Source organism: Lutjanus erythropterus, chromosome 15, assembly GCF_056507025.1.
Source record: "Lutjanus erythropterus isolate fLutEry1 chromosome 15, fLutEry1.hap2, whole genome shotgun sequence".
Taxonomy (NCBI): Eukaryota; Metazoa; Chordata; class Actinopteri; order Lutjaniformes; family Lutjanidae; genus Lutjanus; species Lutjanus erythropterus.
The window spans coordinates 16,585,132-16,610,000 of NC_139331.1; the positions used below are offsets into that span (position 1 = coordinate 16,585,132).

At 36.3% G+C, this 24,869-nt stretch overlaps 2 protein-coding genes across 3 annotated transcripts in view; both read right to left on the minus strand.

Annotated features, from left to right (window-relative positions):
* Nucleotides 1-19,397, minus strand: part of akap7 (A kinase (PRKA) anchor protein 7) — a 55,124-nt gene extending 35,727 nt beyond the window's left edge. Inside the window, exons 1-9 of one of the 2 annotated variants that reach the window (XM_084736901.1) lie at nucleotides 18,657-19,397; nucleotides 18,318-18,555; nucleotides 17,354-17,503; nucleotides 16,838-16,995; nucleotides 15,147-15,283; nucleotides 11,720-11,880; nucleotides 6,994-7,106; nucleotides 5,136-5,182; nucleotides 4,669-4,769 (exon numbers count right to left, since the gene is read on the minus strand). In XM_084736901.1, the coding sequence (XP_084593027.1) occupies nucleotides 4,669-4,769; nucleotides 5,136-5,182; nucleotides 6,994-7,106; nucleotides 11,720-11,880; nucleotides 15,147-15,283; nucleotides 16,838-16,995; nucleotides 17,354-17,503; nucleotides 18,318-18,555; nucleotides 18,657-18,833 (1,282 nt within the window). In that variant the 5' untranslated portion in view covers nucleotides 18,834-19,397. The remainder of the gene's footprint in view (nucleotides 1-4,668; nucleotides 4,770-5,135; nucleotides 5,183-6,993; nucleotides 7,107-11,719; nucleotides 11,881-15,146; nucleotides 15,284-16,837; nucleotides 16,996-17,353; nucleotides 17,504-18,317; nucleotides 18,556-18,656) is intronic. The other variant, XM_084736902.1, reaches the window with a different exon arrangement.
* Nucleotides 19,398-20,650: 1,253 nt separating this feature from the next.
* Nucleotides 20,651-24,869, minus strand: part of LOC146314221 (uncharacterized) — a 9,326-nt gene continuing 5,107 nt past the window's right edge. Inside the window, exons 9-14 of the mRNA XM_084737828.1 lie at nucleotides 24,731-24,796; nucleotides 24,149-24,214; nucleotides 23,544-23,609; nucleotides 23,015-23,047; nucleotides 22,548-22,742; nucleotides 20,651-21,860 (exon numbers count right to left, since the gene is read on the minus strand). Of these exons, the coding sequence (XP_084593954.1) occupies nucleotides 21,484-21,860; nucleotides 22,548-22,742; nucleotides 23,015-23,047; nucleotides 23,544-23,609; nucleotides 24,149-24,214; nucleotides 24,731-24,796 (803 nt within the window). The 3' untranslated portion in view covers nucleotides 20,651-21,483. The remainder of the gene's footprint in view (nucleotides 21,861-22,547; nucleotides 22,743-23,014; nucleotides 23,048-23,543; nucleotides 23,610-24,148; nucleotides 24,215-24,730; nucleotides 24,797-24,869) is intronic.

The window sequence follows — 24,869 nt, forward strand, 5'->3', positions numbered from 1 at the left end:
AGTTTGTCTTGCTGATATGTTTTTTTCACCTTGTCTCATCTCTTCACGTAGACTTAAGTGTTATGTCAATGAAGTCAGATTTAATACTGCGGCCACTGCACCTGTGTGTGTCTGTGTGTTTGAGAGTGCAATTTATTTATCTTATTTTTTTTATTTTAAATCAGCAAGGACCCTGTGACAAAACTATAAGTTCACCAACCACCATGTGCCACAAAATGCCTTTCTTTTGATGATGACAAGATAGTGACTCCAAGAAAAATATTTATCAGGAACTCAAGCCGAAACACACAAATTTCTTTCTCAGAGCACTTTGTGAATGTTTATTTCTTCAGAAGATAGAACATAAAAAGTTACTGTAGTTTTTGTAATTTATATTGTTGTTCTTAAGGAGCTATCAAAGCTAATAAAGAAATATGATTAAACCATGTAGATGTAACTTTTGCAGCAACAACTGTGGCTATTGCAGGATAATCTCATGTTTAATTTCCTTTAATTTCTCAAGATTCTGTTGAGTCATTTGCTTTAAATGCATCATTATCAGTAGCTGATGTGACTCGGAGCAAGTGGAATGGGACCAAATGCAGGAAACAACAAACATGTCTGTTGGGGATAAGATAAGATGTAAGCTCAGTTTCTTTTACTTTGTGATTGCACCATTAATAATCTGCAGGGTTTGTACAGCTTTTTAAGAGTAACATTCAAACATTATCAAACACTTTAATCATGTCTAAATTTTATTATAAAATGCAAGTGCAAATTCTCTTATACCCAAAATAATCACTGCATATTGTAGGGTTGCAACTAATTAATTAATTAATTAATCTGTTGATTATTTTATCGATTAATTGTTTAGTTGTCGTGTCTATGAAATGTCAGAAAATGGTGAAAAATGTTGATCACTGTTTCCCAAAGCCCAAAACGACATCCTCAAATGTCTTGGTTTGTCCACAACCCAAAAATATTCAGAGGGGCAAAGAAACCAGATAATACTCAAATTTAGGAAGCTGAAATCAGAGAATCTTTTTCTTTTTTCCTTACAGAGTGACTCAAACTGATTAGCTGATTATCAAATTAGATGGCAATTAATTTAATAACTGATTTACAATCGATTAATTGTTGCAGCTCTAGTACTTTTTTACTTTATTTTACCAGCTGTTCATATTTGAATGTTTTGATCGTGATTTTTTAAAGCTTACTAATTTCCAGAGTAAGGGATCAACAGAGGACTTCTCTTGCTTGATAGGATTGTTTCATTTCAAATATCAAAAGACTTTTGTTTTACGCGAGTGACTGTGTAAATTAAACAGCAGATTGTAATTAAAAAAAGCTTTTTCTCATATTAAAATATTCATATTCATATTCATTTATATTCAGATTGAAGCATATTCCTAACCTTGAAAACATAACAGTTAAAATTAAGCATTTTCAAAACTTTGGAGACTTTGTATGAACCCTGAATCTGGGACGTTTTAAAAGACAGCGTGGCTGCAGCATGAGTAGCGAAGACTTAAAGTTGGCAAGATCAGCTACACAACAATATGCAAACATTAGCTAACATAAGCAACTGGGAACTCCAAGCCAAAAAGGTGTTAATAGGAAAACCAAGTGTCAGTTGCAAGATGACAACTGTGTCTTTTTTAAATATACATAGTCTTGGTTAAAAAGCTTATGTAACATATAAGCTTGAGAGAGACAGGCTTTTAATTCCTACCACTTCATACACAGACAGCGAGCATTATAGCTCAGTATTTAAACCCTCCGCACCATAACACTGTGCCGTGCTCAGTACACTATGATATCAGAGAGCTGGATGCAGAGCTCAGTTTTACCTCTGACGCATTTAAATATGTATGTAATGCTGTGAAAAACACTTGACAAAACACACAAGCTTTTTGATGATGAGAAGTGTGAGGTAAACATTCCTCTGCTCTGTCTCTCACTCCCACATGCACACTGTCACTCTTTGTCTCTCACAGACAGCCCAGTGATCCACAAAACATTGTGACAGCCTAGTTCCACTCATGCTGACAGCCCCCCACACCCCACCACCACACACACTCTCTCACTCACACACACAGACACACACGCACACAGAGTAATTAGTTCAACTACTTGACAGTGGGACTTCAGGGAGTCCCTGTCAATCCATTATATACTGTATATGTGCATGTGATGTTCTCATGTGTACTTAGAGGTATACACTAATCCTGTTAACTCCATGGTAACAATGTAAAAAAGTATTAAAATTATATTCTAAAAATATTATAAAAACTATTCCAATTTAGAATTGGAATAATTAGTCAGTTAACCTATTGTAAGAAAATTAGTTATCACCTATTTTGATAATTGATTTGTCATTTCTCAAGCAAAAGATTCAAACAATTTGCAGGTTCCAGCTTCTTAAATGTGAGAATTTGCTGCTTTTCTTTATCATTTATGACAGTAAATGAAGAGTCTTTGGGTTTTGGACTGTTGGTTAGACAAAAGACACAATCCGAAGACGTCACTTGATGAGCACTTTTCACAGTTTTTCAGTCATTTTCTAGACTAAACAATTAAGCAATTAATCGTGAAAAGAATCGCACATATCAATCAATACTAAAAATAACAGTTAGTTGCAACCCTATTGCAATTACAGAATATTAAGGTGATTTTAAGCCATACTAGACACAACATCAAGCTTTCTCTAAGCTAAAGTTGGCATAAAAATAATCTTGTTTTGATTTGTCTGTCATCTTACAGTTCTGTGATCATCAGAGAATGGTTTGAATATTGCCACAGACTTCGCTACTAGTAGTTTAATGCATAAATCTTCAAGTTCAGGGTCTTTTTCATGTCATTTCACAATTCACAATTCGAAAGAGATGACATGGTTCCAGTTTTTCATAAAAAGCTTTTGCATAACAGTCCCTGATTAAAACACCATTTTTGCCTTCAATATACGTTTGACAAATTTATTAGACCACCAACCAGTGTACACAGCTGCCCTAAATTAACAGCATTGGTAATTACCAAAACCATTTCTTATATTTCTGTAATGGTTAATACACCAGTTATGTAGAAGCTCTTCAACTGAAATGATATTTTTAATGCTAAAATATTGCTATCCATGAATTTTCACATTTACTGTTTTACAAAAAACAGAAAAAATAGTAAAGCACATTATTATTTCTTGATTAAGACGTCAAATTATAGTTATTTACTTGCATTCCTGAACAAAAAAATAGTTTTAAAGGTTGAATGTTTGATTAATGCTTGTTTTATTAAACTCTGTTGCTGTACTTGCATCCTTCTTACATTCAAAACTCTACCCAAGTCTTTCCCCCAGCATGCCTCTTTGAATCATAAGAAAGCAGTTTAAATGATTAAATGATATTACAAACAATGATTTTTATATGTTGTCCAGACAGGTGCCATTAGAAAACAGTAGACACTGCATTTGCCATTACCACTGCCAATCGATTCTGGCTTACAACAGTCTCAAAGCTCTACACTTGTTGCATCTCACATCTGCTGTGTCAAAGCTGGATGAGATGCTGTGTAACAAAGGCTGCTCAAAGTCTGATCCTGACAGATAAAACTGTTTTATCTGTGGACATACAAAGCTGATATATTCATAAAATATGGTAATCCTCTAAAAGCCTGTTTTCTATTAGAGATAAAATACTCCATTCACTCCAGGCATGCTGTCACAAGCCCCCAGTGTTCAATAAACACTAAGAGCACATCGATACTGCCTGACTGGCTTCAACCCAAGTCCCACAGTTGTCAATAGTGCCATCTGCTGTTCATGTGGGGCTACACAGGAACATAAACTGTCCAATAACAAGCCTTGGCAGCATGGATGAGACAGTATAAAATCTCAAGCTCAAAATAACAATTTTTGTACACATTTATCTAATTTGTGATATATTTTAAAACCACGGTGCAATGAGTCCCATTAAACTGAGGACTTCTAACAACTGTAGACAACCAGAATGTGTGTATTTCTGCTAACACAGTCAGGAAACAGAACAAAATTATTTGGTTCACATCAAATCTGAACAAAAAGGGAACCATTTTCGCCATGTTTCACAACTACACCTCAGAAAGTATGCATCAGACATAAGCTGGTGAACTCTTTAACAAATTACGGCAAGCTCTTCTGGCTCATCAGCACTGCATTCATTCAGCACTGCTGCCAACTTTAAAAGGAACTGGCAGGGTGGTAATCTGGGCAACCATGTCAAAAATGGAAATGAGCTCTTAAGGATCCCCATGGTGTTTGAATGAACCAGTTTGCCTCTCTTTTAGCCTGTCCTAAGCACTGACCTCCTAGTCATGCCAGCAACACAAGGAGGTACAACAATCTTCCTGCATGAACAATCTTTCTAAAACTATTTGCAAAAATACACAACATTTAGATATTACTGAATGACAATGTCACAAGCAGAATGTAATAAAACATAGAAATAAAAAATGTTTAAAAAAAAGCAAAAAACAGCTATTTATTATTAAAAAATATGGTACTGCAAGCAAATGTTGCCCCACTGTCACAGCTATAAGAACCAACTAATATGAGAAAGTGATTGTCCTGTATGTGAGCAGAGAGCGCCCTCTGGTGGCTCATTATTACACAAACACACAAACACAACGAGGCTCTGTTTGTGCATGCTTGTGCGTACTAACCAAGTTGTAGTGAAGTCTCAGTGTGGTAATACCCGTCTTGTTGCTTCTTTTTCAACATGGAACAAAGATCCACTCGCTCAACCGTCTGGTCTCCAAAAAACCTGAGTGATGTAGTGAGACCAGACAAAGTGATAATGAGAAAAGACAGAGAGGACAGACATGATATACACTTGACAGCAATGATCACTCAAATTAAAACTAAAAAACAAATTATGCTCCATGGTCCAACTGGCCAATGTGACCATTTTCATCATAAAAAACACAAAACTGGAAACAAATCATTATTCAATATGGTGCCACTTAGATGAAACTGGTGTACATTTAAAGTAAATGACAGGGTTCTGAACAATTTTAGAAAAGCAGACACAAAACATTACATAATGTCGCACTGCACTTATTTTAGAGCGCTGACCCTAAAAACACTTTGGTTGCCCAAATACTTCACTTAGTACACAAAAAACACCTACTTGTTAGTGTAATTGGAGTAGAGAGCTGGGTCCACACGTTTTATACCCTAAAAGACACAAAGAAAAAATACTGTTTATATCAAATAATATATTTTTTTAGCACATGTACATTCATTCTTATATCTTTTTTTAAACCTACTGACCTAAACCTTGTTGTCATACAGTATATACAGACAAAAATACACACACACACAGACTGGGGTGAGACAAGAATGTCGCCCGGCAGACGCCAGGCAGGATGAGATGTCATCAGGTGTCAAAGGAAAAAAAGACAGATGCTGTCCTTCCTCTGTCTGTCCCCTCTTGACCACTGCTTATCTTTCTATCCTCTCACCTCCTCACCTTCTTATATTTTAGAGTTTTGACAGTTGTTTGGCATCTAATTATTGGATGAGACATTTTCTTTTACTGTCATTGAGAGGAAGGTGAAGAAAATTAAAAGAAGCAACGCTGTGGCTGTTTGGCAGTTCTGTCAATGTCAGGTGTTACAAGAAAGTTACACAACTGGGACTGCATATGAATGAAAGCATGATTGGAGTTGGTAATATGATGCAAATCTATGCCGATATTATCCATTAAAAACAAAATCATGCAGAGCCAGTGCAACTTTATGTTTTAATTCATTGTGTATCTTTCGTTTATTAAGTAACTACAACAGTTGTTGAAAACAATATTAAATTTAAATAATGTCTGAATCAACACTGAGTCTTTTAGTAAAAAAGCAATTTACTACTTTCAAATATGTGTAAAAAGAAAAGGTTATGGTCAGCACTGAGGGAAATGGTGTATTCCTCAAAGTACTTGGTCAAGTGTGCAAGATTTAGGAGAATATATTGGCAGACTTTGGCAGAAATGAAATACAAAGTATAAATCATTATGGTTCTGCAGCCATCCAGAAGAACAAACCAAACACTGGTTCTAGAGTTGGCCTTTCACAGTTTTCACATTTACGGCCACCGTAGATTTCCTACAGGCTTGAAAGGGGAGGATGAGGCAACGTGTTTGCAATCTGCAGGCTAACTTGATACCACTAAATCCTACACACCGGTCCTTAAATAGGTTAGGCTCTCTGATATGCCTATGGTAAGAAAATAAAACTTGATACTTAAATTATGCTATCAATTTAACATACCTGTATACGGTAACTAAAATGCCATTACAATCAGTCCAACACTGGCAGTAAGAGGTACATGTGTGTGGACTAATAATTACATTTACTGAAAGGGATAGTTTGGAAAATTCCAATGGGGTTGTATGGGGTACTTTTCATTTTCTTGTATTCGTCATCTCTTGAATAAAACGCTGCCATACAGCTGATCTGTGGAGTGATACAGTAGTGCCAAAATAGAAGGCTATCTGATGGCAAAAAAAAAAAGGTAAAAATATCCAAATATAGCAAACTTAAACAGATATTGATTGATATGTGGCTAAAATGTTTTTCTGCTGACCCCATCTTCAATGCTAAGCTCCTGTGCCAAGACTTCTCTCTCCTTCAACTCACTGGGGACGCTCTAATCACCATCTACTGAAGGTAATGCACTGACTAGGGAGTGCACCAAAAAAACACCCACTTCAAATAATCTGAACTAGCCCTTTAAGTCGATATTGTCTACCACATCTTCTTGTTGTGGCAAGGTCTTAATGTTGTAAAATCTTATTGTTGTTTCTGTTTTTTCCTGCCCAGGGACTTCAAATAAAAATGAGCGTGTAGCAACTCTGGTATAGCTAAGAAACTGTGTATGTTCCCTGTTGAATAAAAAAATAAACACACTAATATGTTGAGCATTGCTACGCCCACATATATACTGTATATACGCAAGCTGTTTTGACCTACCTCTACCACATCATGTGTTTATACCTGAGATCGTAGTTTTGATGCTCTGGACAGCTTCATAATGGTGAGGTGAGGTTCAAACCCACGACTGTCTTCTTGCAGAAGACCCTGCTTTGCAAAATGGCTCCGCAACAACTCTGAAACAGACATACACAAAATTTTTTAACAAATCAAAAGTTACACAAGCAACCATTTTTTTGATATGCCACAGATGTCATGACGTAGATTCAAACCCACATTGCTTTACATCCGCCTTTATTTCCTCCCTATTAACCATCTCAAATCCCTTTTACAGACTTTTGTAAAAGCTAGAACAGAGGACAGAGACAGTGCAGGCACAGACAGCAGAAAATGTGTGTCAAAAGAAGGAAGAAGGCTTTTTACTTAAGTATCCTTTAACTACACACTAAAGACAGCTACACGAACAAGGGCATGAGCACACAGACAACCTGCAAGGGCAGACACACACAGACAAAGACGCACGCACCAACTGATGAGGTTTAAAGGGAAACCACAGAGGTATTTTTAGAAGAGAAGCTCTAGATGGAGCGAAAGGTTAGTATATAATCAATAACAGTGGAGGATGGAGCAGACGAGAGGACAGCACAGTCTGACTTCCTGCCTTATCCTTGTTTTGCTTTGCCAACAGTAACAACAAGGACTTTCTATTTGTAACCTTCTCTTGTTGCTGCTTCTTTTGTCACATCAGACACAAAAAAACTGTGAAAAGATCAAACTAGTTGGTACCCTTCTTTATGGATGCTCAAAAGCAAATGGTCTACTTGCACATCCTTGCAAGGAGCTTAATTCCACATCTGCAAGTACATTTGACTGTCTCAACAGCAGCATTTTGGTTGTGGTGCTAATACTGAGTGACAAATATCAATACAGAGCAATACTTTTAATACAGGATAAGAACAATACATTGAATTAGGGCTGCACGATATTGTGATATGACTCATGATTAGTGGCAGTTATCATTTTTGCATCACAATTTTTATTTTCATTGGAAAAAAAAATCACAATGATGTGACATTTGTTGGGGTCAAACAAACATGCTACATCTGCAGAACAAGATTTGTGGGCCAGGGCATCTCTGCAGTACTACTGTACTGTACTGTACTGTACTGTACATTAGTTTTTTTTTTCACACATTTTACCTTGAATCAAAAACTTGCAGCTTCTGTGATTTGGATATTGCATTTGCCTATATTGCAATTTTGATAATATTTAGATTAAATGTGCAGTCCTATATTAAATACATTGAAGCAAAATGAGTTCCACTAAATATTTCATTATGTAGGAAGAGGTAATGGCAATCTGTAGGGTATATTTGAGAAATAAAAGTTCCTTTATACAGAAGTATCCGGACCAAACTTTACTTATTTCTACGGGTGTCGCAATTTCAATACTAAATTGAGAATTGATCAATATTAACTGGCACTTGTCAGAAGAAAAAAACAAAACCTAAAAGACAACACAGCATAGCTTGCTGGACATTATACCACCATACCTTTTTAAAGAATAATTTGAAAATGTGAATAACAGTTGCCAGGGTCAAGATCAATGATCTTTACAAATCAAGTCTCTGTTTTCCCTGAATGTTTCTGAGACAAAAGTGGCAAAGAACAGTGTACACTCTGCATTTAAGTGACAAAATCAGAATTTGACAGGTGAAAGTATCCATTGATTTAAATTTTATACCAAGATGGAACAAAAATATAATAAAACAAAGATTAAGACAAATATCAATTTAATTTAGCACAGGAATCAATATAAAAACACTCAGGTGCAGACTGTTTCTGTGCACATTTCTCTCTCCTGACTCTGAAGAGATAGAAAAAGAACTGTCCAGTGTGACCAGTGAATATGTACCAACAGGTCAGTCAAACATGCTGAATTTTGATTAAAAAATTATATAAAATAGAAGAAGCACTGAAATCCAATTAAAAGAGGTGTATTGTATTTGTTCAGTGTGATAGGCCTAGTAATGTTTGATACTGATTTGTAGTCACTAGGCCACAAGAAACTGCAATTATTTTCTATTCTAATATTTATGGAAAATAAATTAATTACACATTAGAAACAATGAATATAAAATAGATGCGCTACATGAGACCAATTTAATACAATTGGCACAACTGGCATAAAAAAGGCTTTGCATTTTTGTTGGAATTTTCAACAAAGCTGGCAGCCAAGAATACAAAGGTAGACCACCTGTGAGTTAGATGGGCAGGGAAAACCCTGATCAACCATCTAGAACTTTTTATGTCACCTAATAAACCTTTTTTAAAGCAGCCTTATTGATATGAAACAGTAGGGTAAACACAGGTGTTAGCAATAATACTAATGAAGGTCCCATCCCATTTATTGTAGCAGAGCCTTTCTAATGACCCAACACACACAACAGCAGTATCCTGGTTGTGTTTGTTCTGAATGAAAGTGAACTTTACTTAGTATCATTGGTAACACCTGTGTGTACTCTACTATTTCTTGTCAAAATGGCTGCTGTGAAAGCACATTTTGTTGGAGTCACGTAATTCTAGATTTTAACATTCTGATGCTGCATGTGACATGTCTTTAAGTAAGAAGACAACCTTGCATCACTGTCACTCTGCCGTCTTTTCATTTGGTATGAAAGGCTCTTCACTATGTCCCCATCTTCTGACTGACAAAAACATTCATGAAGTTCCAATGGAAAACATTTCAAAGATAAAACAAAACCTGACAGCAGAGGTAATTACATAGAACCTGGGCTTTTGTGACTCCATCTCTGTAAAAGATTGATTTATTGCATTTCCCATTTTTATCAACCCACGAGTTGTAATGCCTTTTGGGATTTGTCTCTGCCTAGCCATCACTAATATGCTAAATGCTGTATTTGCTTGGATCTGACCAGTTAATACACATGTATTAACTGCTCAGATCCAAGCAAACAGGAGCAGCTAGGAAATCCACACTAATGCAGAATCCAAACATGCCACTCCAATACTGTATGTTCAGACAATCTAATATATTTATGAACATCAGCATCTCTTCCAGAGCTAGACACAAAGAATCAGCACTGTGTGGACAGCATACAATATGTATGTGTCAGTGAATAACAAGTTGTGGAAATGACATGCACAAATACATGTCAACTTTTAGAAGCCACTGCATATTTCTGATATTTTTGTGAGGAAATGGGCTGTGTTAAGCATATATGAGCTCATTTACTTTGTGTATGTGTGTGTGTGTTGTTGTCACAAGAGCAATGGAGTGGGAATCCTCTTAGAAATGTTGGCTGTTGCCAAAGGCACAACGCTTCTGCACACACCCCCACACACGCCAAAAGACAAATTTAAGAACACAAATGAAGATATGTCAAATGCACAAACCCAGGTACACACGGACTGCAGAAAAGGAGAAGGACAAAATGAGAAAATCATACAAATACCGAACCATTTAACCAAATCCACTTATACTGGTTTAAGGAACAGAATGTGATTACACTGAATATCAAAATTAGTGCAAGTAGTTGACTATTCATGAACTAGAACTAGTTGTACTTTTAATTAAAACAGAATTTTTACACAGTACAAGTAGTATACAGCCCTACAGCAAGGCCAAATAACATAATTTAACATGGATATCAGATTTCCATAGGAATAACCACCCAATTTTGTCACATTTTACCGTTTATTGATAGTAGATGCCATTTATTTTTGGAATTCAGCTGTGTCACCTGCTCCCCTCACTGAGAGTGTTAGGGATAGCCCAGTCAGCTTACCATTAACAACTAGGGGTGGGGGAAAAAAATCACAATTCTCTCTTGAAAGATTATGAATCAATGCAGAGAAGTCAATAATCTGATATTAAAAATCCAATTCTCAATATTATGATTGTCTACACTGTAACACTTTTTTAACACCACACGGTACATTCCTTAGAGCTGAAGCAAGTGGATGGTGAGACTAGGCATAAATGCACGAGATGTTAATAAATGCATCGTGTTTACATTCTAAACAAGGCTACTTCTTGAGTTTCTGTGAGGATGGCTGAGTGTGAGCAACTGCAGATGCATGCAATCCAACCAGCATCAGTGTCTTACAGCACTTTCTAAAAGGTATGAAGTGCTAAAACACAATAAAAGCAAAATAAAAGCTGGCGTATAAAAGCATTCTAGTTTCTATGAAGTTGAAGGAAAAAGGTACTGGAGAAGAGCCACACTATATACAAGTTGTGTCTAACTAAGCTAATTTTAGATTAATTAAAAGTATAGTTGGTTTTAGAAGTAGCAAGTAGTCACACTGTGAGAAAAAAAATGTACATTATGTATAGACATGAAAATTTGTGATGCACTGATACTGACGTTGTGGCCTTAGGAATCATATCGAATCATGAGGTGCCAAGAGATTCCAAGTCATAGTAACAACCCCCAAGAATACACCTTTACATCTCCTAAAACGGTCTAATCTGTGAGCTCACACAGCAGAACCCCAACAACAGCACCCTGTTATAAATGTCCTTAAGAAAGACAACAAATCCTCCAACCAGCAGCAGCTGACCTCCAAAAGTATCACATTAACATCCTATAATGAAATGCATCCCATAGTGAAATACAGCAGGAGAAGCCTTCCGAAAACTGCATGAGAAACAAATGTGGAATTCAATATTTACAATGATGGACAGACAGACAGAAGTGTTGAAGGAGGGCAGAAGAGGAAAGAAGGACACAATGACAAAGAGAATGAAAAGCTTTGTCACTGACCTGCCAGACTGTCCAGTGTGTGTCTGTGCTGTCCAGGGGCCAGCCCAACAAACACCACCTCCTTCCTGAAGTGACCGATCCCTGAGAAGGGCAGCACAAGCTCCCGCCCACCCAGCAGCTTGGCCAGTGACGGCTCGACCTCAGCCAGCACAGTTGCCGCCCTAAAAGGAAATATACGCTTGAATACGCACAACACACACCAATTCACAACTTAATCCTCTCTCTGTGCCTCCCTCTCATATTACATAATCTAGTGATTAGTAATGACACAATCTTCTGCTTGGTGTAGATTAAACATCAGTATCATCACATAACATGGCGGATGTGTTCCAGAGATGCATTGCTAATGTGACACAAGGTCATCTCTGGTACTTTCTAATGAGCTTTCACAAACGAAGATTTCACAAATGAAAATGATATGACAATCAATCACATAAAACAGGTCCTTGAAAAATCGCATTAGTTAAACTATCCAAAAATATTAGAACAACAATAATTATTTGTATTTTTTTTTTTAATAAATGTATGTAACCATAAAAACATTCATTTTATTTTTCTGATTTCTCTCATTGCTGCAAACCCTCTATGATCAACAACAACCTCCTTTTGTAATATTTCATGCATACCTTACATTATTTTCAAAGTTATGCTATAAATCTGAGATTAGATAAAAACTTGCGTATTCTTCACACAAATTGAGAAGTTTAACACTGTTTGTTAATTAATTAATGCCCCAATTAGGACCTGTTTCGGTGATGATATACATGTTTTGGAGCTAAGGTTGATGATTTTGGTAATGACAACTGATAATTGTTTTATTCTGGCACAATAAATATTGGCTGTAATTTGTTTTTGTTGTCATAGTCATGTCAGTTACATTTGGTTCAGTCAGAGATATGGAATATTGAATCATCCAGGCCACGACATCTCTGCAACAAAAATTTAATCCAAAACAGTGCTGTGACACACATTTAGCATGTAACAAGTATTGCACCTCCTGTGATTTGAAAATTGCAGCTGGTAGTATGGCCATTTCAATAAAATTTGGATTAATTATTCAGCCCTTTACTTTACTTTACTTTACTTTACTTTACTTTACTTTACTTTACTGTGATACAATCTTTACAACCAGTAAAAGACAACATTTATGCCATATCCCAATATAACAATATCCAAAATCTCAAAAGACAATATGTACTTTCATATCATACTATCGATATAATATCAAATATATCGCGAAGCACCACCTTAAATAATACAAATATATTGCAATTGAATATAAAAATGAGAAAGTTTATAGTGACTGACATCTTAGTCTGATAATTAATTGGAATAAAAGACTCACACTACACTCTAGCCTCAGTAACTATCCTTCGACAGTGTTTCTCAAAGCTCATTATTGGAATCTAAACCTAAAATATTTATAGGCCTATCAAACAGTTTTCCCGGAAGTGCTGAGAGGAAGAGATAAGACGGAAGAACGTGACATGCTGGGTAGTTTGTCGCTGGCTGCAGAACATTGCATCCCTGTCTACAAGTACTACCTTTATTCTACTGCAAAAAACACAATCAAGAGTTTGTTTGGCTACCTGATCCATCTGATGTTGTGATAATATCCTTCATCACAGAAACTGAATGGGTAGCATAAGAGGATTTTATTGTGGAAACTAACTTGAGCGGCACTCTGTTAGATTGAAGTTTGGTGTGTCAGCTGTAGTGTGCCTTATATCCGGGGAGAGCAATAAAAAAATGGAGAAACCAGGTCAAAAGAAAGATTTTATTCTACTCTATCCTAAATCACAGATAAGACACTGGTCACTGCGAGAATTTGATGTACATTTCAGGTCAGTGTGTGCATGCACATCAAAAAGCTGATCAGTATTTGTGTGCATGGATGACTGTGTACATCAGGGAAAGGACAAATCAATATTGCAACATATATGGTTTCTGCAATCACTTTTATTGATAGACTGGCACCAGTATTGGCAAATGTTTTGTTCGATTTGAACTTTGAACTATGCTGCTTTGTAGCAGCTCAGCCCTTACCACTTAATGGCCTGTTTGGCATTCAAATAATGCTGATGTTATTGTGTGTGTTATGTTTCATCTCAGCTGACTGACCAATAATTAAAATCGAAAGCTCTTCACAATGCACAATTCTTGCTTTATGCAAAACACAGAATTTGGAAAATTACAGGATACATTTTCCTCCTCAGGCACAGATATTGTATTACCTGTGATGTGGTGCCATTGTTATCACATGCATTAGTATTCTGATGGTATGAGAAAATGAACTACAAACAGGGCAGAAATTCTTCTTTAGTTATAGGTGGAAAAGCACAGGTATAACTGGTAACATTTATAATGGCTGTATTCCATTTAGGGGAGCCAACTCCACAGGTCCTGGTATTATGCACGCTGGCTCACTGTCAGAACTATTGTTAATGCTAAAGGGAGAATTTGTCACTTTTCATGTGAAGGACCAATCAGTGTTAATGGTAACTGTAGTCAGAAAAGAAAGTTCTCCTGCTCAAAGTGACATACCAGCAGTGCCTTCATGTACCAGGATGCAGTGCACACAAGCTTTTTATGCCCACACCCATGTTGTTGTGTATTAGACTAATTACCAATTACCAAAACATAGTGATAGGTGACTAAAATACTCATCTAGCCTGGCTTCCCAGAGTCACAGACACATAATCCAAGCTGAAACAGTCTGTAATTCTTCCTGCATACAGTGACATCACTTGTGCAGAAGAACAACAGATTTTGCAGCAGGATAACTTAGATTTCTTGGTCAATATAGTACGTACTGAGAATGCATTGCTTCAACTGACTACATTTACCACAGATTGAACATCCATATGAAAAGTGCCAAACTTTCTCTTTAATAGTAACACCTGTACCTTTCCTACTATGAGAAGCCAAACTGTCTGCTCATTCATTTGCTGTGCCATAGCTTTTAACACTTGAAATCTTTTTTGTTATTTGTTAATATTCCATTTTTTGAACATATCGCCAAACTCTACCTGTAACACCCTCTGTGCCCCCTCTGCCCTGTTTAATGCTGTTGTTGCATCAGAAAGCTTAAACATTTTTAATCGGCTGTAGCTGGGAACTCTCTGCAGACAGTGCAGTACACAGCCAGTATTGTAGCATCGTACTCCACCCACAGATATATTTCTTTCCATGAAGGGAGAAATGTTCTGTATCTCTTTTCTGTCTCATAAGCTAATTTAGCTAACTTTGGCTGCGAGCCTTCCGCCATGATATTTGAATGAATGTCTGATGTCTGCACGTCAGCAGACCATTATTATTATTAATATTATATTATTAAATATTATTGAGCCAATCAGGGACTGACATGTGCAACAATATACTGTGTGTATGCTGAGTTGTATGTATGTTTGTGTTTGCATCCACTCACTGGTCTACTTGCTCCTGATTGGCGAGATGAGTGACTAACAGTGTGATATGGAGAGTTGGAACGGGGATCATGGCTTTAGCCAAAAGGGGCTCCTGCTGAAGCACCGCCTCTTGGACCTCAGTCACAGCTGAACTGATCTGTAATTGGACAAATTTCATCAGCAGCCATCAGTTATGATATGGCAGACACGAGATCAGGCTTGGTATGGATGAGCAGAGGAAAGGAGCTGCGGGGAAGAAGCTGAAAAGAGAAGAAACTGAGACAACTTCTGCAGTTGAGCATCACAGATAAAGCGTCAATAGATAAAGACCATGGGTAAAATCAATGTCCAATCAGAAGAGCTTTTTGGTCATTGAGCATTCATTGTCATCATTGGTCAAGAAATTTAATCTTGAAACTTATTTTCTGTAAGAGATTTTCTTGCAGACAGTCTAGGTGGAACTACAATGACCCTGACCAAGAGTCAAACACTAAATGGAAAGAACTGATTAAAGTGTTTTCCACAAAAGCAGCCTTTGAAGGATTTCTAAAACAGGTTCTCTCCCTCTCTGGTACTGCTGACCCATTAGGAGAGAACAAGGCTGACAGCTGGTTTCAGGGTCGCGCAAAATCAAAGCAGCTGGCCAGGTGAGGACAGCAATACTACACTGACTTTCACTGTAAAGAAAAAAAGTCAATTTACTACAGGTCTTTATTCATTTGCATTACTGTTGCCCAAACCCTACCGTAGGTTTAGACTTCTGAAAGCTGTTTTCTAACCTTCCCTGCAGCCACTGATTTTCATTTGTTTAATACAGTGTGAGTATTGACTTACTAAGACTTGAAACTTGCTTAAAATAATCCATCAGATTGAAAATGCTGTGAGATTTTAATATTTTTTTTATCAGTTGTGGAAATGGAAGCACAGATTTTTTTGGAAAGTCTCCTGAGCCACTGATTGAATTGCAAATAAGGAAAATAAAACTTTGGTGAAAATTAAGCTACCTGCATATCATTCCTCATTTCCACTGCAAGGTGCAGTTTGTCTCTACTCAACTTACTTGCTTCTTTTTGGTTTGCCATCGTCAACCGTTGTGGAGAGTACCTGGTACTTTTTTTGATATCATCTCAGTCAAGGTTCAAAGTGAGCAGGACCAATACTAAAAGGTGGAGTGAAAAACGCAGACTCGCTGTGAACGTTCTCTTGTTGGATTTCTCCTGTTTTTATTAGCAGACTTTTGTCCTGCTGCCTTCAGCCTTTTCTGAAACAAAGCATGTGTACTTGCTGTGATAAATGGCCACATACCAAGAATCAAGAACACCATTCCTTCAATATCCTCCATTATTCCTGTCTTTAATGCATTGAGGATGATGTCACGGAAGTTTCATATGGCATTGCTATGATGATCAACTAAGAATCATGCCTACATTGAGGGGTACAGTCTGCAATAGAAAAAACAAAATTGAGAACAGGACCTAGCTATACCACGCAGTGGAAACAAGCCTTTAGAGCTTAAAAAATAAACCAATTAATCAATTATTTGGATGACTGAAAAATGAGTTATCAAAAGTTTTGATGAATAAGCATTTTGCAATGAGTAACAATATGCACAAACTCCAGCATGATCCACGCCACTAACAAACTGATGAGATTACACTAACATGGTGAAACATGAACATAATGTGAGTACACACCTAAGTGAATTCCTTACCTGTGTGTTAGTGATGGGGATGGAGATGAAGTAGTTGGGTCGCTGGCTTTCTTTCTTCTTTTTCTTCTTCTTCTCTGCATCCTCTTCACTGTCCACTTTCCCTCCACTGTCTCTTCTCTTCCTTTTTCTCTTCTTCTGGGTTGAATCTGGGCTGGGGACTAAAGAGAAAGTGCAAACATACTTTGTATTTGAAAAACAGCTTGACCTTGTGACCTACACTTTGCTGCCAGTTTATCAGGTAGACAGTCTAATAAAACCGCAACAAAATGTAACATCATGAAGGTATAAATTTACTACGCACTGCTCAGTTAAAGTCTGTCTGACTAGAACATATCTGAGCAGTGTGTCACAAATTTATCAGTAGTCAGAGAGTAAATTACACAAATCTGACCAGTCTGCCATAGTTTGAGGCACAACTTTGTTAGTAAATCAGACCTGCTACTGGACAACAGATTATAAAAATCCTAACTCATAATTCAAAGAATCATTGAAAAATAATATTAAGAATGTACACACAGCCTAGCTCTTTCCATGTGGACGGGCTGGTCAGAGAAAACGGAAGCTCTGACATTAAATTGTCTGAGGTATTAGTTGACTTCTTCATCAGTTTCTTCTTCTCCCTCCTCATCTTCCTCTTTGTGCTCTTCTCACTTGATCCTGCTGGAGCTGTGTAGAAAAGACATATACTTAGAACTCAACAAAAATGCTGCAACATCTTTTTCTATTCTGAACTCAGCTGTGCCAAGCCCCGGGAAAACAGTATTTGCAAGCCTCTGCTGTTTATAAACCTCAAGTTTTGTTTTGTTGCCTCATGAGCACAAAGTCTGTGCGGCGAAGCTCCAGAGCTTGTTTCATGTGAAGCACACTGTTTCAGTATATTTTATCAGGTTTGTGTCGAATGAAGAAACCCATGACTGATGACATCTGAAGCTCCAGCCATCACTGATGAATTATAAACAACTTCATTGATTTAGGGAGTTTTGCAAATAAAATACATGATAGGTACATACATTACTGGGCTAAGAAGAGAGGATAAAACATTTTGAATATGCTTGAAATGTAAACTAGAAAGACATCTTATATATGGAAATGTTACATAAATATTATTAGTACTGTTTCAATTAAATTCATTTTAATTGTTTGAATACCATGCTTTAAAAAACTCACGAAAATACTGCCAAACACCAACCATAGTTCACAACTGTCAAAATGAGTTTGTTTTCCATCATTGAACACACTGACATTGTAGAGAACATACTGCCATTTCAAATAGTTGAGGTTTTCAATATAGAACTTGGTGAAATTATGATGTTTATTAGCTAGTTCATTTTCAACATTTTCAAAACGTTTTAACAATATTTTAATAATAGTGATAGCCATCATAATAAGTGTGGTAATAAGTGTACCCAGTTAAAGAGTTTGACAGGTGGTGAACTCAATTTTGTCAGACCCAATCTGCAGGCAGTAAGTTGGTACTCACCTGACACTGTCTCATCTTGCTGGACCTCCATGCTGACCGCATGCACCTGATCTGGAACCATCAGCGTCTTCTTCAACTCCTCATCTTCTGTCCGACTCTCCTGCTCAATCACACCTTCACCACCCTCCTCATCATCATCTCCATCATCATCTAAGGCAATTGGAGTAGTCTCTTTGCCATATGAGATATTTGCTGCCTGCATATCACACACTGTAAGCTGATAAAGACAGGACTGTGCCTAAAACAGAGAGGAATGTTTTAACAGGCGACAACCATCATCACGTTGTACTTGAGAACAGCATGCCTTTTTCGTTCTTTCCAAGACTTTCACTTCATTACCTTAAGTTGCAGCCGGTGTGTAGATGGCTTATACGTGCTGAGGTTACAACAGTGATTGGTAGCTATGGGATGCAGCCTCTGAACTGATACTTCACTGACAGCTAAAACCTTCTGTAAACCAACTGTTTTTGAACACGTCGATCTGATCGGGCTCAATAGGACGCGGCCAAGGAGCATGACACTCAAACTACTTTAACAAATTTAGCTAACTGACGTTAATAGCTGGCTACATGAACACACTTTACAGCTAACTATAGCTAACGTAGCCGCAAATACGAGAACATATGCCTATCACTCTCCCCTGGATAGTTAACGACGAGAACCCACTTGAGATAGACGTTGCCTTCTCGTAGCTAACACCTGTTTAAATGAATCAAACAGCCATGCTGCAGAACATCTGTTGAGTTAGCTAAGTGTTAAACGCTAGCTAGTTAACTGGAGTTGTAAAGCTAATTAAGAAAACTAGCCGAGATATCATTTTGATAAGTTGTCGTCGTGTTGTTGGTGCAGAAAGTTTGTTGGTGACAGAATAAAGTCCAAACGAATAACGGAAAATAACGTTTAGTTCAAAGGCACGCGCTTACTTGGAATGCCGACTTCTGCGGGGAGCTTTGGAGTCATGACTACAGGGAACCCCGGACCCGCGAAAAAATCTCGCGAGACTGACGATTTTAACCAAAATTATGATCTTTCCCGTAGCCCAACCATGTGATTTATGTCCCTAAACCTACCCAGCATGTCGTATTATAAATACTGAATAATTTGCTCTACGAAGAAAAGTGTACAAGTCTCACGAGAGTTTCGCAAAGCTAGGGTTTCCTTTTAGACACGACCCAGCTTCTGTTTGTAAACAATATCATACTTCCGGTGTTTTGTTTCGTTTTTCAGAGCAAAAGAGCTGTTTTTTTCTTTTCAGAATAAAAGCACCGGACATTTGACCTATTAAACGTAATTACCGACTTGAAGAATTAATCAGGTAGGAAAAGGTTAAAGTAATAAATTTAACCTACGAGGTTGAACTTCATTTTTATTTACACAAATTAAGATTTGGACAGTTCTGCTCTAATTTCTGCTCTGCATATGAAACGTCAAACATTCTTGCATCTGTAATTGGTCAATTTGCAGTCAAGTTGATTAAGAAATATCATTGTAGCCCCCGTCGCAGTCACCCACACAGGAAAAAAAAAACATTTTGTAATTTTATAATGCATTGTTGAAATGTTTTGGTCTTGAGGCTACTATGTCTATAAAAGTTGTTGTTTTTACACAAAAAACACATTTCGTGTGGTGAGGTGAACTATGCCTATACCAACTTGTTTTTTAAAATTGCAGAGCTTTGATAACAACAACAACAATAATAATAATAATTGTTATTATTCTGCTCATGTGGTTGGTCTTATATAGCAGTGTTTCCAACATTTTTTTTTCGGGGGGACTCACTTTTTAAAAATGACAAACCATCACAACCCAATTATAGATCTTATCAATAAATCTTGGCTAGAATTAATTTCTGCTAACACTCCTGATCATTTTCACTGCCATTACTGCATCAAATTACATTTTCTTAACATGTGTTATTGAAAACATATATGCATTTTATATACTTTATAAAATTGACATGAATCCATTTAGGCTGAGTTAACAGGCTATCAAATTGTTTTTATTTCTCCTCATAGCCTGCTTCGTAAATGGGACAAAATAAGTGCATTTAGGCAAAATTAACAGAATGCAATGATTTGCAAAAGCCTTTTGATCTATATTCAGTTGAATGCAACACAAAGACAGTAAAACCATTTAGATTTTAAATGCTTTATAGAAGGTGGACTGCAGATATAAATCTTAAATTTGCTGAATTTCTTCCATAATCTTTTATTTATTTGGCGACCCAGATAAAATCTCCTGTGACCCCTCTGTTGGTCACAACCCAATCTTTTCAATGACTGATATATATGTATCTTTAAATGCTAGTAAAAAAAGGACCACAGGCAACCTGATTACACATATCCTTGCAATTTACTGAAAGTATTAATTAGGTTCACATCTTATAAGCTTCCTGTAACATGCTTTACAGGTACAGCAAAAATGCACACTCATGATTTAAAGAACATTCTCTTTATTTTTCATCTTTATTTTTAACATGATTAATTTAATGTCTGTCCTAGGTAAATACAATGGGTTCATCCTTTGGCAAGTTAGTAGAACACTGTGTCTCTCTTCAATCACTTACTATACATTCAAGTCTAATATATACAGAAACAAAAAAATGTAACTATTAGCCTCACCATTAGCAATAAAATAAAATGACAAAGATCAAACAGTAGCACAGCAGTCAAGGCTGTGTATACAACAACACCACCTTCCTTACATTTCTTTTCCTTATTTTCATTAGAAAGCACAAAGCAACTACACACTATCAACAGTATATAGACTTGATGTGTTTGTAGCAGTTGAGAGCAGAACACTGGACAATTGATTATATGAGCAAAAGAAGGTTAACATTTGAACTCACTTTAAACCAACACTTTCCATAAAGTCTGATGGCCAGTGGCAGTTCAAATGCTCAATTCAGTATTTTTTATGTTGATCTAGATATTTCAAAGAGGTTTTTCACTAAAACTGCCAGTGCTCAAGTTACATGATGTGGCTTTACAAATTCAACAGTTAGACACGTGTAGAGAACTCTGTGCTGAGCAGATTATGTCCATGACTCAATGAATAAATCAGTACATCATTAGATTACTATCAGCAGCTGATATAATTTTACCAGAGAGGATAAAAGAATGTTTTCTGCAATCAGTAAATGGTCTAAATCATCAGTTTTGCTGCTTTATTTTTTCTTCTGACTGGCCCACTGCAGTGGGTTTTTAAGAAACGCACCAACACTGCCACCTCTGTCATCATCAGAACGCCTACCGTGACGACCACCATTAAAACTATCAGGTGAACCACTTTCAGCACCCGCACCCTGGGCATTTCCACTGCTTTCTTCACATGTCTGATGGCAGCAGTAGGGCTGTAGTAATATTTGTTGTATTTCGGAGATGGCATTATCATTTTCTTTACATCTGATTAATCCAGGCACTGTGTCGTGGTAGTAAACGTTGACATACATCACAACATTGTCCTTATTAGCCCATGTTCCCGCACTTACGTATTTGGGCTGACGTTCGTGGTGCATCAACACCAGAATGACAGGTTTATCATCTGTAGACACAAACAAAGTTGGGAGTATGAGAGTACAATTCTGAGAGACTGATAATGAAAGGGTTTATATTATGATTAGGGATGCACGATATATCAGCATTAATATCGGCCGATGTTTGTCATTTTTTAACATATCGGCATCGGTCCGATGAGTAAAACTGGGCCGATATTATCAACTGATGTTTATATTCGTCTAGTTGCTATTTGCGTATGTGTGTCGGGAGGGGGAGAGGGAGGAGGAGGGATTTTTGGCCATGCTGTATTTGTTTGGGCATCTGACAGTATCTGTGACGCAAAGGCAGCACAGGATTGATTCCGTTTTGAAAATAAAGGAAGACATTCAAAAATTCAGTTTGCAAGATTTTCAGTCTGTACAAAATTTTATCATCTCAGAAACCTTTTTTAAAAAAATACATATCGATATCAGTAAATATAGGTTATCGGCTATAACAGCAATATTAATATCGGATATCGGTATCGGTCAGAATTTTCAGATCGGTGCATCCCTAATTATGATTATTAATACCAAAGGATTCTCTATTACGAGTACATCAGTATGATGATAACTTAACTTTGAACTTACATCAGGAAGAATCTTGTAATTCACAGAATTAAAACTAAAGTTCAAACCCAAATCACTAATGCAAAACTAACTCTGTGAAATTACCATTTAAATCATTCCCTTACCTTTAACATCACTAAAGGCGGCATCAATATCTGACCCAATGCGTGAACTGATTGGGCAGAAGAGAATATTGACCATGTGATCGTCACTGCTTTCAACAAACTGAACCCAATCCTGATGTTTGCTCTTCATCACTTTCTCCATCAGCTGCTTATCGGCACCCAAGGTTTTACCGCTGACAACTGTCCTGTATTTCACTGTGGATATAGACAGAAAAAATATTGTGCAACTAACATGGATTCATTCACAAGAACTAAGTGAAATTAGCAACAAAGGAATTTCCTAAACTATACACAGTTAGTCATGTATCCTAAGACCCACTTTACAGTACAGTATTGCTATAAGGTTATTCATTAGCCCTTCTTGTGAGGATATTGCATTGTCACATTAGCCTGCAGAGCTAAAACATCCCAGAAGCACCCTGGACAACCACACTTTTAACTGCTGGGTGTCTAATTATCCTACTCACCTTGCTGTTTAGACAACATAATGAAGGATTCCCCTAATAAGAAAAATAGCACTCTTTAATGGCATGTTTTATACCTTTTATGAAACACAGTCAGATATTATAATTTCTTTCTTTTCTTTTTTTTTTTTTTTAACACATTTTTCATTTTCATTTTTCACATTTTTTTTTTACACATTCCTTACTTTTTCATATAGTGTTTTATATTGTAGTATAATGCACATATTTTACATATTTTTCTTATAATTTCTCTATGCTTATGTATTTCTATTCTTGAACAGGAGCAACTGTAACATAACCTAATTTCCCTCTGATGATCTTTAAGTATTACTGATTCTAATTTACTTTGATTTATAATACAATCTAGACGTGGATTATACTACAAGTTATATATACATGATATCAGATTCAGCCAGATAGTTATATTAATCAACCAAATGAAGAGCATTACTGGGGCTGCTGGTGTAAACATTAACATTAACATGAGAAAATATTGTGTCATGAAAGTGTGAAGAACAACAGTGAGATTCACCTTGTTTGTCTTGTGGTTGATCATCAGTTTGCACAGAGTCTGAGGTCTTTGGGTCTGACAGAGAGCCTGTAAGGTTTGATGACATAATGTAATTACTGACCCCAAATATTATTAAATGCAAATTATATCATTTCAAATATATATTGTAGGATATAAGAGCATTATAATTCACTTTTTTAACACATTTTTCTTTTTTCTATTTTAAATATTTTAGTTTAACATATTTTTACACATTCCTTACTTTTCCCCTACTTTTTCCTATAGTGTTTTATATATATATATATATATATATATATAGATATATTTTTTTTTTTTTTTTTTTTTTTTTTTTTTACATACATACATATATATGTATATTCTTTAACAGGAGCAACTAATTTCCCTCTGATGATCTTTAGGCATTAGTGATTCGGATTTACTTTTAGCTGTAAAACAATCTGGAAGTGAATATACTAAAAATTATATATACATGACATCAAGTTCAGTCAGATAGTTATATTAATCAACCAAATGAGGAGCATTACTGGGGCTGCTGTTGTAAACATTAACATTAACATGAGAAAATATTGTGTAATGAAAGTGTGAAGAACAACAGTGAGATTCACCTTGTTTGTCTTGTGGTTGATCATCAGTTTGCACAGAGTCTGAGGTCTTTGGGTCTGACAGAGAGCCTGTTAGTTTTGATGACATAATGTAATTATTAAATGCAAAACATATAATTTCAAATATATATTGTAGGATATAAGAGCATTATAATTCACTTTTTTTTAAACACATTTTTCTTTTTTTCTATTTTTATATATTTTAGTATAAATCATATTTTTTACACATTCCTTACTTTTTCATATAGTGTTTTATATTGTAGTATAATGCACATATTTTACATATTTTTCTTATAATTTCTCTATGCTTATGTATTTCTATTCTTGAACAGGAGCAACTGTTACATAACCTAATTCCCCTCTGATGATCTTTAAGTATTACTGATTCTAATTTACTTTGATTTATAATACAATCTAGACGTGGATTATACTACAAATTATATATACATGACATCAGATTCAGCCAGATAGTTATATTAATCAACCAAATGAAGAGCATTACTGGGGCTGCTGGTGTAAACATTAACATTAACATGAGAAAATATTGTGTCATGAAAGTGTGAAGAAGACAACAGTGAGATTCACCTTGTTTGTCTTGTGGTTGATCATCAGTTTGCACAGAGTCTGAGGTCTTTGGGTCTGACAGAGAGCCTGTTAGTTTTGATGACATAATGTAATTATTAAATGCAAAACATATCATTTCATATATATATTGTAGGATATA